At 38.1% G+C, this 15,029-nt stretch overlaps 1 protein-coding gene across 3 annotated transcripts in view; it reads right to left on the bottom strand.

Moving 5' to 3' along the window:
- Nucleotides 1–15,029, bottom strand: part of LOC136437289 (neuronal membrane glycoprotein M6-a-like) — a 36,053-nt gene that overhangs the window by 7,211 nt on the left and 13,813 nt on the right. The window contains exon 1 of one of the 3 annotated variants that reach the window (XM_066431808.1): nt 1,220–1,346. The exons of 1 other annotated variant lie outside the window; for it this stretch is intronic. In XM_066431808.1, coding sequence (XP_066287905.1) covers nt 1,220–1,331 — 112 coding nt within the window. In that variant the 5' untranslated portion in view covers nt 1,332–1,346. Of the gene's footprint in view, nt 1–1,219; nt 1,347–15,029 lie in introns of those variants that run through there. One more of the 3 variants, XM_066431809.1, reaches the window with a different exon arrangement.

The raw sequence follows: 15,029 nt of genomic DNA, 5'->3' as shown, positions 1-15,029 counted from the left end.
CATCTCAAGGAAAACAACACCACCCAAGCTTAAGGCATGGTTTGTACCACAGAAAACACTAGGCTCTACCAGCCTCCACGGGTCGCTGGGAAAATAGTAGAAATTGAGTCAATTGTATGAAGAGAGTCGGCTACGGAGAGAGGGTCAAATATGCAACCTGCGAATGAAACCCTCCATGGCCAAAGTCCCCCGGCAAATGTTCTCCCTATAACCAGCGCAGTTAGTCTGGTAGAGACTAAGAAAACACCTCCGTCAACTTGTATATTCTTTTTGTATGTTCAAAGTAAAGAACCCTTAATCATTTATCTTACGACCAAATTGTAAGTAACATCGATATGATCACCCTTCCCATCAATAAAAACTTTGTTACTCTATGCTTCCTTAGCACTTATTCTTAAACATTTGAATTAAGTCACAAGATGTTAGTCGTTGTATCCCTGTTGAGAAAAAGGAATAAATAGAAAAAATGATCTGAAAAACTTGAACTTAGTTATTGTTTTTACACTGTGGTCATTACACTTTTCTCTTTGTCTGTGGAGTAACCAGCATGAAGGTTTGAACTGAAAAATAGACAAAAAGGTGATGCTGACACCCCTTTTCTCCACAAAATGGACTCCTCCTCAAAACACTTGGGTAGGGCAGACAGTGAAGTTTTGTTGTCCCCCAGGTTTGAATTCTTTTATTTATTTAGGGAAATACTACAAGTCTCAGTCTTTAGTTTGGACACGCCTTGACAACAAAATGCTATCTCTGACAACAAATTAACAGTCAATTATTAATCTTTCTTCTAGATTTTGTTGTGGAGTATCTAAAAGAATGTTTCTCAAATTTCAGGAATTTTGAAATTCCTTACTTACCCACACGAACTATCTTAAGATATTTATCAGAAAATAGCAGAGCTTTTCAATGAAATAACATCACATACAAATTTTGGTAAGTACTGTAAATTTAGTATACTATCACTTTATAACAAAGTCTTTACAGTTGGACATATAAAGGGAAAATGTCTGTGAAATCCGTGGCAAAAACACCAGCTGCCTACTGTGACCCTCTCAGGATAAGTAAGCAGCACATACCGAAGGTGACCTTGAAAATTCCTTAAAGGAAAAACCACAACAACCTGTGGGAAAACAACTATGCAACAAAAGAGACAATTTACTTCTTAAAACTTTGCCAGCTATTTCACGAAGAGAAAAGAGAGTAACAGAAAAACCCTCACCTTCTGCTTCCCCTGTCTGTAACTCATAACCTCGCTTCATTTTTACTTCCGACTGAAAACAATTGGGCCTGTCTTTCCTTGTCTTGCCTAAATCAGTTCTTCTCGCACGCATGCATACTCACTCCCAGCCCCAAACTGTGGATACCACCACGCTCCAGTGCCCAGAGATACCTCTTCGCTGAACAGTAATCCTACATATTCATGGTCTGGGGCTCCCCAAGGTTTTTTTGGTATATGTGCAAAAGAGCTCAGTACAGACAAAATGTCATAGGTTAACGCTTTGAAGTCTCTCCTTAGCTTGGTGGATTTTTTTCTATACTAGTCACTTTCCTATTTAGAGCTCTGACTGGTAAATCATTCAGGTAAACCAGCCACATACAGATAAGTCAGTGTTTGCTGCAGTGGGACCCATTTACTGTCACTTGGTAATGACACATTTTTCTGAAACAAGATCTCCACTGACTTTCAAGACTGTTGAAGAAAACAGTCAAGCGGGCTACTGTCTTATTCTGAGCAAACCTCGTCTACCTTTCTTTTGGGTGAAGGGATGTAAAAAGGGATGTAAAAGAACAAAAACTAAACATACTTAAATGATACTTTCATTTAAAGACTAATAAAATACAGCTATAGAAAGAAAGAAAAAATATAAAAGTAAGAAAGAAAGGATCTGGAGAAAAGGAAAATGTTTTTTATGTGATGTAAATGTTATGAAATTCCATATAAAATCATTGGAGCATTCATCATCCAAGCTATTGGCCAATCACAACTACCTGCCCTCGCTTTGGCATGATTCTGCAGCTGTGCTCCTCACACAATCAGCATAGTGGGAAACTTGTGGGGCTTTGTTACTGAGGGCCCTTCAGTTGTTTTCAGCACATTGGGCACAGAATGGGACTGAGTGAGGGGTGGTTCAGAGTTGTTCTCCTAACCCAAAGAGCAGGTATGCACAAGTGATGCCACAAAAGAACTGAGGAATGTGTAAGGATTCATCCATTTTACATGGGGGTGCTGCTAGAAGAGTCCATTCTTGCATGGGGGGACAATTTCAGTGATTATACCAATAGTCTATTAACACTGGTCACTTCACATGTGGAAAAACAGAAGCTATTAGGAATCTTCAGAAATGATTGATTTTTGCCTACAAGTTGGGTATCAGCTGAAAGCTCTCTTCATCATGAACATAATCATGTAAAAATTATTAGTCAGTGATGTTCACCGCTTTAGATATGACCAGTTGAAAATGCATGTTTACGTTGTAGTCCTGTCTGAGCACAATGCAGCTTCATAATGGCCACATGGGTTTATACCAGTAATCGAGTGGCAATTGCTTTCGCCCACAGGGGGCTATCACACCTGGAATCACCTAGACCATTGAACCCAAGCCCGCCCACCGAACTGGTAATTTGGTTGAAAAGGTGTGAAAAATGTAAATCGACCAAGGTTCAAATGGCCATGTGGGCATTATCTAGCTCTCCATAGTCAATGCCAGGTCTCCATTGTCAATGGCTCACTCTCCAGAACTCAACTCACACTTTGCCAGTTGGTGTGAAATACAGTCTAATTAAGCAAGTATGATTCAAAGTAGGTCTGTGATCCAGGTAGTTGCCATTTTCTTTATAAAACAATATGTTCACTTTGTACTGCCTTACTGCCCTTAGAACCAAGGAGGTTAAAATATTTTAACCTCCTTGTTAGAACAGATTGCAGGATTTAGGTTTGAATTATATCACTTTGAAATTATTACATTTGATGGACAGAACGGGAAAATGATTAGATGGTGCAGTTTAAATTTGCAGGGTGCAGGTAGTTTTATGTTACTAACATTATAGTAACACAGGATTTATTTACTATGAAGTATGACAGGAAAATACAGTACTGAATTTCAAGTCCTGCGACTAATTAGTCAGGGAGGCTGTAGGTTGATTATGTGGCGTGAAAAGCTACCCCTTCTGATTTTTTATCCGAAGCACACCGCGACCTACTCTTCTCGATATTAAATTGTTTAGTTCATTTAATTGTTACTCTGCTTTTAGAGTATAGATACTAGTTTAAATGCATTTTTTAACATTTCCTGGCACGACATACACCCAATCAAGGAGGCTATAAAACCTCCTTGACCCAATATATTTTCCACAAGCGAGAGTGATGTGCTTTATTGAAATTGGCAAAACCAACTTCCTTGGCAAAACTAAGAATTTTTCAAAAGCAGGAGACTCTGATATCAAGAAATCAGAAAATACCCGTTCAATTACAGAGGTGTTTAATTTTTCATAACTTTGTAAATCTTCCACTGTTGACTTCTCTCTACTTTGTAATCTTTTAAAATCGAATTCTTTAACCTTGTTGTTTCAAGGAGGTTATATAGACTATATAACCTCCTTTGTTGTTTGAATCAAGGACATTATATAATATTGTCCTTGTTTGAATGGAGTGTTACTGAGCCACTCATGATGTTGTGATAGTGATGTTCATTTGCATACAGGAACAATAGCGGTGGAAGTCTGGGCTGCATAACAATGTGAATACATTATGGTTTCTCAAAGATTGGTGGATGTTTGTGGTGGGGATTCCCAAATGCGTATTGACGATTTCTAAAACAACTTCGCTACGTAACTTAAGCTACGTAACTTAAGCTACAATACCGGTACAGGGTGTGCGCTGTTCATTGAAAAAAAAAATATGGTACTTAAATTTACAGACACTGATAAACGGCTTGTTTAAAGGATAATAAACACTGATAAACTTAGAAGAGTATCGAAGCCACCTCTCCCGACCAATCTACTACATATTGTCTATAGAATTCTTGATAGTGTCAATGTCGATCGATTCGTTCAGCCCTTGAAACAATGCACATAATTACGTAGTTGCAAGGATTCGCCTTTGTATTCGCAATTTGGTTTACTCAAATTCACCCCATGGTCTGTTATCAAATGAGTCTTGTCATTCAAGTTGCTATCTTATTAAGTAGTGTCACCGGTTGAGACAGAAAGTGTGGGGAGGGGTGCAGCACAGTTTTAAAAAGTTTGCGCAAAAAGAACTGCCAATACACTTGTCGAGGAGAAGCGTAGGGGTGACGCATGACGGTGACCGGGACACTGTTCTTGGCTATGATATACAGGAGTTGTAGGGTTTTCTGCTGCATTGATTGCACTAGTACTTTTAGCTACAAAAAAGCATCATGCTTGTCCTCAGTCTGATGTTCCACCACTTTTTTTACATAGATAATATCATCTTGAATACATTCGTAAAAAAGCCATATGGAATGAAGATCTATCTTGGGAGATATACCCATGCAATTCAAGTGGGGAGACTGACTTATTCAGTTATAATTGGTAAATGCAATCAAACATTTTTTAACCTGATATAAAAACATGCTAGCCACACCAATGTGTTAACTAGCTGCCATCTGAACCACATTTATTAAACAATAACTAAAGGCCACGTTCATGATTAAAAAAATAAAATGCTTCAAACCGTTTCGGATGAACCCAGAATTGAAACGGTTAACATTTTGCGTCAACAATGCAAACTTGCACCCGCGCTGAAAACGGTTTACATTGAAGTTGCATCATTGCATAACTCTGTTGTAATCCCGCACCTCGAGTAAGCGGCCGTAACAAGATTTTACTATTCAAAAATATCCTATTGACAGCTGAAACTTTCACTTTTCCGAGCACTGACAAAGAGTTGTGTCTACAATTGGCACTAAACTGCTGTCCTTCATGCCCATAGCAATTTCTTCGTACACCTCCTGGTTCCGATCAAGGACATTATATAAAATTCTATATAATGTCCTTGTTTCGATGAATGCCATCAAGGTCCTTCTGGACATCCTGATTCCCCCACATAGATATCAGGGCTCTCGTGTCCTCATTGGACCATTTGTGAGAACCTTAGCAAAAAGCTATGATTCAAAAACGCTCCGATCGACAGCTAAAAACATTGAATTCACTCTTTCCTGCGCTAAAGCCCAAGTGATGCCAAGAACTATGACCTCATGTATCCGGATGTACCATGTCATAAAACATCAATGTGAACCGGTTCCTTAACGCTTTTGGGTTCATGATTACAATTCTGCGAAACCATTTTATTCTGAACCGTTGCAGCCTACCTCAGGAGGTCAGGTTCGAAACAAAACCGTTACGTAGTGTTCTTCATGTAAACTTTTCTTCATGTTATTTTTTAAGTGTATCATTTTCATCTTGCCTGCTCAATTTGTCCCGCAACAAAAAGTCTTTGTTACATATTAAACTATGATATACTATAGTATAAGGCCGCATGGCCAAGTTTTTGCGAGGACATTTTATAGTGTCCTTGGTTTTTGCAAGGACATTGGTTTTTGTAAATCTTGGTGTGCAAAGATGGCCTGCTTCTCAATTGCCAGCAAGCAACAGCAACAAAACAAACTTGACAAGTGTAAATAATGAACCATTGTCATTCAAGCTCTGTCTTAATCATGTTGATTGGTAGGTATCATTATCCGCTCTTTTTGTATGGGTGATCAGTAAGTATTATGCAAATTGTCTACCTGAAGCTTTGTTACGTAATGTTACAAATGTTTTTATAAGTGGACAAATCTTTGCCATTAAGGAAAACCAAGGAGGTTTTGTATATCCTTGGTCAAATAAAGATGTTATATTCATGGGCCAAGCAAGCAATTAGAAGGCTTTTGATCGATAAGAGAATCAAAACACCAATCAAGTTATACATGGTCTAGTCCCTGCTAAAAAACACTCTTTAAAAAAGGTCAAAATCGTTTTACACTGTTACATCTTCAATCTTGGTTACATTTATCACTGCTTATATGAATACAACCAAGGTCCATTATACTTTTTTTGATCTTTGCAGATGTCCAGATGTCCTATGTAGTCAAGCTAATTGACAACATAGCTTATTAGTTTGAAATAATGTAGCACTGTGATCTGGTAAAGTCAAATCAAGGAGGTTTGATAGTCGCTTCTTGTTCAAATCAAATTGTTCACCTCAGGAGAAAATTGTCAAATAAGTGCTAATTACACTGACTAGCTAGGTGTGATAACTCATTATGCGAGTGTTTTCAACAGTGTAGAAGGACTATTTATTGCCCATTTTCATTGGGATAGCCCACTGTTAGCCCCCTGTGGCCCCAGTTTAGTCGCCAGGCCGAATCAATGTTGGTATGGGTTGGGCAACTTTAAAAAGGAATATCTTCATAGCTTTACATCTTATGACCAAATTAGAGGTACCATAACGCAAGGGAAATCATGCTCTTTCAAATGACATGTAAAACTAATCTGTATGTTCAGTAGAAAAAAAGTTGGAAAATTGGATTTCCAAGATGGACGCCTTCAAATCCGGAAACTGGACTTCCGGATGTAAAGTGGACAGTGTTTATTCTTTTTGAGTGGATGACTTTGTAGTTGATTTTGGGGCAGAAGTTATTTCTGCACAGAGGTGATTTTGAAGCAGTCCATTGTTTTTATGGAAAAGGATATGGAGTGAAATATGCCGTATTTGTTTGGCAATATTGCCTTTCTAGTCCTGATATTGCTTTTAATATTTCTACCTATCTCATCAACTGTTATGAGAAAAAAAAATCGATAAGTAACTGGTGAAGCCTGTGTTTTTGACGTTAAAATGAATAATGATTTGGTTTCTGAAACTTCAATTTCCCGGCAAATTGCAACATTCCTGGCATGAAATTGAAAGTGCTGAGAACGTATCTGTTATGGAAGTCTCAGCCATTTCTATATAATATACTTAAGCCCACTCCTACATTGTGCTATTGATTATTTCGGATACCACAGACTATTTGTCTAGTCACTATCAAGAGCCAATGAAATGCCTTAGACATAGGCAATTCATACTGTGATCCCTGTATTGTAAATTATATGGGGACAAGGGCTTTTGAAGCAAAAATTAGTGACAAAAAAATACACCACTATACTTTTTCACAGTTACACCTGCTGTAAAAGGTAGATGTTGTTTAAAGGTGCCTTAAGCGATTTCAGGGGGTAAAACTGTAAGTGTTCTGGATATATTAGCACATTTGCATCAGTATTTCATACTTTGGGTGTTTATAAAGAATGCCGCAGAAGGGGTATTTTATTTATTGGTACCACCCAAAAATCAGTGGATTACCAAACAAGCCACACCTGTTGGTACCTATTACAAACCTGTATCCAGTTTCTTCCCTGTTTATCTGTGACAAGTATTTAAATATCCCCCATGTGGGGTTGATATGCCTGTTGCTCCACCTCCCTAATCAGAGAGTGGACAAGTAAGCTGGTGTTTGTTTAGGCACCTTTGGAGGCATCTTCTCTATGTTCAATTAGGCTGCACCAAGTAATTTTTATGGATGACGTCCTTTGGAGACCCTAAATCTAATGCGAGAGCGCAAAAAAAAAACAAGAAGGGCAGAAAAAAACAAGATGCCTAGATTTGACATATAATAGTCGACGACACATATTAGGACACAAATTGAGTGAGAGAACACAGTGTAACAACTAACAATTATCTTATTCATCATGAAAACAGCAATAATTTGAATAAATCAGTTGAAGTTGAACAGCAGTTGTTGTCCTGTCCTGTTTCTTTCCATATCCCATTGATTTGCGGCACTGTCGTAAGTCTTTGGTCATAGTTACAGGAAGCGGAATTTCTTGTTTTTTTTCTGGGAACAGACCAAAATCAATGCGCGCGCGGACGTCATCCATAAAAATTACTTGGTGTAGCCTTAGGAAGAAAACTTAAGAGTACCTAACCAGTTGGTGATGTTGCAAAATATAGAATCAGTTTAATCACTTGTGCTCTCAAATCACAATTGCAAAGTACATGAGGAATTAAACATGGCAACATATAACTTTTGTTTCTAATCAAAAATATTTCAACAACAATTTGTCTCTTTTGAGTGACAGAAACTTGTTTTATGATGGACATACAATGTTCTTGATTCTACATAGATTTGCAGGGCATAGAAGCTGCACCTCCATTCCTGTCAGCTAGGAGTCCTCACAACAACAACTTTGGCCTACTGCTTTGGCTGCTAAAACGAATACAACCTTCAAGTTGATAATATAAACAAAATGATTCCAACTAAACAATCCAAAAAAGGACTGATGTCAAAATCTTACAGCCAGAAAAAAGTCAAGTCTTCAAATGCTGCAAATGGGGATAGAAAAATCAATACCTTGGCAACAGTCTGTCAAGGAATATGCAAGATCTATGGCTTAGATAATGACAGATCTCTCAAGATGGGCTACTTGACTCCTAAATGAATAGATGACATCTTGCAATCTGGGACTGGGTAGTTCACTGCTTTAAAAATGTTACCAATCAAAACTAACCAAATATCATACTTGCTAAGATGATAAAAAAAAATTAAGCAAAACACAGATACATGTACCTAAAGTCATCAAAATCACAGTTTTCATTAATTTCTCCTTTTCTTTACACTGATCATGAATAATCCTGAAAACCAAGAAACTTAATTGTTTTGGCCAAACATACTGTAAATGCATTCAAGTTCGCGTGGTTTTTATTTCGCGCTAAGCCGAAAATAGAGTGTTCGTGGTGGTTTTAAGTTCACTGCAGCGCTATAGGGACATACTGCTACAGTATTGGACAAAAATGTTCGCGGTGGTTTTAAGTTCGCGGTGGTTTTAAGTTCGCGGTGAAATGGTCGCCAGGAAAACCGCGAACATAAAACCTCCGCAAACATATCTGCATTTACAGTACTGTCAAATACAATTCTGAAACATTGACCAGCATGGCCACTGGGTAATACAGGAATTATTGATTGTAACTTGATTTCAGTATCATGATACTCCAGAGAATAGAATTTGGATAATTTGGAGCACCAGACGAACCAAGATGGCATGAATATTGATCACTTTTGCCAGCCAGGTAAAAACAAGATCAGAGATCAACATTTTGACGAAGGAAGGGGAAATCACATTGAATTTATTCTATATCCTTAGCCTGGAATCCAAACTTATCATTTCTCCTGAGTCTCCTCTCCCCAAACATTTGCGGAGAGGAGACTCAGGAGCTATAATAGGTTTGGATTCCAGGCTAATATATCCTATCACTATCAGACAGAGGAACTCTATTCTAAAAAAAAAACACTCTATAGCTTTAAGCTAATTAGGATCAAATGTTTATGTATACAAAGTTGCAGCACATGTACGCATACTAAATACACACACATATACAAGAAAATACTAGTCGTTTACTGGAGGTAGGACAAAGACCATAAAACTAAGAATAACAACAAGTATACAGACTGTAATTAACTGAGTAGCTGAATAAGATAGGGGCTCTCATACTACTCTTCTGTGTGGTGTGATACTGCAAGGGGCATTACAGACAAGGACTTGCATTATTTCTGAAGTCCACAAATCTAGGATCTGATGAAATTCATTACTTCCCCCTTTCCCCCAGGCCCAGTCTATAAAAGAAGATGAAGGAATATCTAACATGTGGTCAGCAGGTAGTTGATGGTGTGCCTTACAGTGCCATTAACCCCGCCGACCTTTCAACTGCTTCATGTCCAACAGCAATCAGGTATATCCCTTGTCTCCATCTATCAACAAGGATGCAGGAGACTGCACTTCTCTGACTGGTGCAGACAAAAAGAAGGTAATAGACTGAGGAAAAAAATCCACATTTCAGCTATATCAAATCTTTTGAATGTTATTACCTTTGCCAAGAAGGTTATGTTTTAGGCAGCGTTCGTGTGTGTGTGTATGTCTGTGTGCGTGTGTGAATAGGATAACTCAAGAAGGCCTTGATGGATTATCTTGATATTTTGTATGTGGGTAGGTACGTCTTGATGAGACCTCGAACTGATTGGATTTTGGGCCCCACTAGCACCGGTTTCGGCATCTTGATTGTTCTTGTTTTTGCTGAGAAAAGAGAACTCTCGATAAATTGGTTGCCTAGTTTGATTCTATCTTGGACAGTTTCAAACTTTGCTATATGCAGGGTCTTATGAAGTTATGTGTGAGAGCCCCTGGCAAAACCTTTTTATGTTTCTTGCTGATCTTTAGATTGCTATCATTGTTTGACATCTACTCCAGTCTGCCCCCAAGGTTACTCAATCAAGAGAAACTACTCTTCTGCCAGCTCCAAAAATATCGTCAGCTCTTCACTTGTCAGAATCTGTCTGTGATGTCTGGGTCCATGGGAGACAGGGTTAGCTACTGTACATGATGTGTGTCTCTTATAGGAGAAGGTCAAGTAAAACAACCTGCCAAGGGTCTATAGGGTTTGTATAAAGATATCCCATGCAGGCATCATTCTCACAGGGAATGCTTAGGCCATACCAATTTGATTTCTTGGTTAACGGATTTTAATTTTTAATTTTAGGGAAAAAAAATCATGAAAACAGAAGGCTGGGGTGAAAACTTGCCCCTGATCCTGTTCACTCCCTGATACTGTGTGCACCAAAGTACAAACTTTCCTCTGAAATTCTGTTTTCATGTTGTTTTTCCAATCTAGCATTCAAATTTTTATTATTTATTTATTCCGTTTAATAACCAAGAAAATAACATTGGTGTGGCCTTAATGCCAAGGTATGCAGTAACTTCCCCATCACTGGTAAATTTCAATTGTCAACTGCAACAACAATCTGCATCATCATCATCTCCTCATGTTTGAATATAAAAGACGGAGTAACTAAACAATGTATCTTCAAAGAAAAAAATGTAAGCTTCATAAAAGCACAGCTACAGCAAGATGTACAAACAGGGCTTTATCTTATGGCAGTCCATGCAAATTTGTAGAAACATCAATGCGTCTTGCCGAGCCATTGTCCTTGCTGCATTTCCTGCGCAAATCGTTTGACAAATGGTCTGTCATCTCTGTTATCAGCGCAGCTTTCTCAGGAAGGCTTGCATTTATGTAGGGTGGGTTAAAAGAGGCTTTGTTGATGCCTTCAACCTCTCCTTGTTACATATTCGCTAGTATCTTTCATGTCGGATCGAAGCCTTCCGGCTAAGTCCTCGAGATGAAACATTTCTTTATTCCATCTCTTCTGAAACAGGGATGGAAAAGTGTTGAATAATACAAGTTGCCAAGGAACATTATGCCCTGATCTAAGAATCTACAAGTGCCCTTTTTTGCTGCATTTCCTGCTGCAGTGAAATATCAGCAGAATTCTGCGATGTCTGGGCATCTCCTAAGCAAAGGTTGGTGGCCAGGGCTTCTCCCCTCTGTCTGCTTCTGTCTGCGCTTCCGCTCCAGGCAAACAGCGGGGAAATTGGCAGTACCAGAGGGTACCGAGGTTGAATAAACAAGGAGACGCTTTGGCGTGCAGTTCTCCAGAGGTTGTCAGGAAAGGTTTAGGGGAATGAGCTGTGAACAGACCCCAAGTGTCAGGGGCACAGGGCTGTAACTCTTCCATCGTTTCCTGTGTTGGTGGCGCAGAGAGGGAGATGAAACAACTGCGACTGTTCTGTGTTACATTAGAGCCAGTAAACGCACAAGGCAGCCTGTTACTAGTCCCTCTCAAGGAAGTGCCTTTAGGGAAATTAACATCTACAAAAATAAACATTAAGGGCATTAATGCTTCTTAAGAACGGTCCATAGGGACGGATACAGGGAAGAAAACAAAAGAGGAAGGAAGAAAAAGAATCAAGATGAAAGAAACATGCACCTGTGTTGAAAAGAATAAATAATAACAACAATAACAAAGAAACTATTAAAAAGTAACAAATCATCTCTCCATAGGACAGCCAATAATGGTACTGCACACAAACATTTGTGAATATCATATCATGCAAAAGACTTTTAAACACGTCCATCAAGCAGTAATGTTGGCCCCAAGAGGAAATAGGAGAACCTGATGAGCTTATTCTAATCCATTATGCTGTAATGAAATACCATCAGGCCCTGGGACAGCCCATAAGCACACTTCAATACACCAGTCTCTGTGGTCCAGGATATGTGATGTCATTCAACTAAATCAATCACAGTGTTGTTAACTTTTGTAAATTTGTTTATTTTCGTGGTGTTATTATTTGGCTGTGACTTGACTTATGTCGAGTGCCCGTCTTCCTCCACCACTCAAATTTGGCTGTGGGAGGATTAATGAGTTTTTCGCAGTGTTTTAAATTCACAGTTGAAAACTTGAAACAGTTATTTTGAAGTAGAGTTCATTCCAAGTCACCGCGAGGGTTGTAATTGTCATAATTTAGAACTATTTTCAAGTTATTGTTATTATTTGTGTAAGAGATTTGATACTTTTGAAATATTTTGAATGTGATTTCAACTTTATAAAAATTTCTTAAGTTTTCTAAAACTTTAGAAATATTCATGATGTAGAATATAATATTTACAATGGTTTCTAAATAATGGTAACAGCATCCTACCATTATTTACAATTATTTACAATTTCTTACCATTTTCTACCATTATTTGTAACATCTCTATAAATAGGTCAGAGGGCTGGGAAGAAAGTAATTCACACATCCTTGCGAAGTTTAGGGAAGAATGCTTTCCACAAAGGACCGAGCGGTGTCCTGCAGTGAAGTCTAAAGATGTACAAAGGCAGACAAAAGGGCCGGATTAGCACCTACTTTTATGGGGGCAATCACCATTCTACCATTGTTAACCATTTTCTACCATTTTTTGTAAATATTTCTAAAAGTTAAATAATCACATAGATGTTTAGAAATTATTACAAATAAAGAGGTTTTTGTGCAGTTACTTTCAAAATATTTCTAAATTATCTAATTAAATTCAAATAAATTGATCTTTTTGTATTTGATCTTTTAGAAAAATTTAGAACTATTGTCAGTCAGATATTCTTTTATTAGAAATTTTTCAAAATGATTACAAATATTATCATTAAACCCTCGCGGTGACTCGGAATGGACTCTATAGTTGTAGTAATTGATTACTTTACTATTAGTAATGATTGGAAATGCATATTTGTGGTGTCAAGTTACCGCAAAAAGCGCAAAGATTATACCACCTCGATTCATACCAGAATTTTTTTCTGACAAAAATGTCAGTTCCTACAGTGGAGTTTGATATTGTAGGGTTGTGTAACCAAGGACAAGAGGGTGTGTCTTCAGGCCCCAATATAATTCTCTGCCAAGCTCCAATGACTTGGGACAGGGTAGCTTTTTGTCCTGAAGATTGTAATTTGTATTGCCCAAATTTCGCCGCAAAAACAGTGGGTAAGCAAACATCAGCATGGAAAAGGTTATGGGTACCCCAGGGGCCTCCATGTTCAAGATCAATTTTTGCTTGAATCTATTTCTTCAATTTAATCATCCAAGTTCTTTCATGAAAATTAATCATGTTGATCATCCCCCTCCCAAACAACTTTCTGACTGGAATATTCCCTGATATGTAACCATGCTGGAATGATCAATTAAAAAATGTGTCATGTGCATATCATAGAAATATTTCAACCAGCTCTCATCTCTTTCGAAGCATCAGTATCAAACCAAATACCCGTAGTGTCATTCAGTGGGACTGTAAATGTCAGGATGGTTTACTGACATATTAAGAGTACATGCTCCCTGACATAACGTTATCCTTTGCAGCACTAGCAGAATGACAATTTGCCAGTAATATCTCTAGGCAGCAATGTCACAGTATGCATCATTAACTTCACCATATCTCCTGGGTTCATGCGCACAGGGCATACATAAATTTATAACATTGTACTATAAATATATATATATATATATATATATTTCAAAACTGTCAAATACATGACGGTGAAAAACTACTTCATGCAATTCATAGAATTACTTGACCAGTTTTTATCTGGGCTTTGCACTTTGTAATCAAAGAAATTTGGAACCAACTAATTAATATTGCCTTAATGAATGAGCTAACTGATCATCTATTTAGTGGAAACTTACTACTGGATTCTGACAGGACTTTTTGTCGCATGTAATTTCAATGTAGCCTTTTGACAGTTGGTTGTGGAAAGCTGCCATGTATTAGCATTAATGTTCATTACTTATAACATACAACTGTGTAGAGCTATATTTCAGGTTCTTTCTCTTTAGGCAGCCAACCAGACTAAATGAATTAGATGATGGATAGAGCATACACTATATGGGGGAAAATGGTAGAATGATTCCCATGAATCATGACGCAGCAGTCGTATTGTCTGCATCATGTATATGTAGTAGACATGATCTGGTTGTTAGATTTTTGCTAGAGGATTATTTGAGCTGTTTGATAGAGATCATCCTAAAATTTCTTGTAAAAAGCAAAAACACAATCTTGGAATATAAAAGAAATATATCAAAACCGGAAGTTCTGCTGTAGTACCATTGAAAGCCCCTAGAAGGACCATTATCATCAATATCAACCTTGACTTTTCGCTTACCCCACTGCCAACGATCAGAAGGATCCATCCACAGCTTCTTGAGACGGTATGCTATCTGCAAACACACATTGAGGTACATGTATATTGATTTTGGTTGAAAAGGCCTTGTCTCTTTCTAGGGGTCACCACAGGGCAAAGATATGCGACTCCATTAAAAAATAGTATTTCAGATGAAACTGCCTCAACTCAAATTGAGCCACTCAGGACATGGCAATTTCTCTGGAGGGGGTTAGATTACAATATGGACTTGCATAATCACAACATTAGTGTGACCTTCAGCCCAAGGTTAACCTGACAAGTGGAAGGAGTCAACAGCTGAGAGGAGCCAGCCGGTTAGTGACAGATGTGCACAGATGTCAAGTGTTTGTCGTGCTGTTTAGCGGCTTCGGCTTTGTGAGCTGTTGGTAACTGGACAATATTGTAAATTTTGAACCTTACTGAGGGCCTGTATGCACCTTTTCTGTAAGGCAAAGG

Source organism: Branchiostoma lanceolatum, chromosome 6 (assembly GCF_035083965.1).
Source record: "Branchiostoma lanceolatum isolate klBraLanc5 chromosome 6, klBraLanc5.hap2, whole genome shotgun sequence".
Lineage (NCBI taxonomy): Eukaryota > Metazoa > Chordata > Leptocardii > Amphioxiformes > Branchiostomatidae > Branchiostoma > Branchiostoma lanceolatum.
This window is presented reverse-complemented; position numbering and strand designations above follow the sequence as displayed.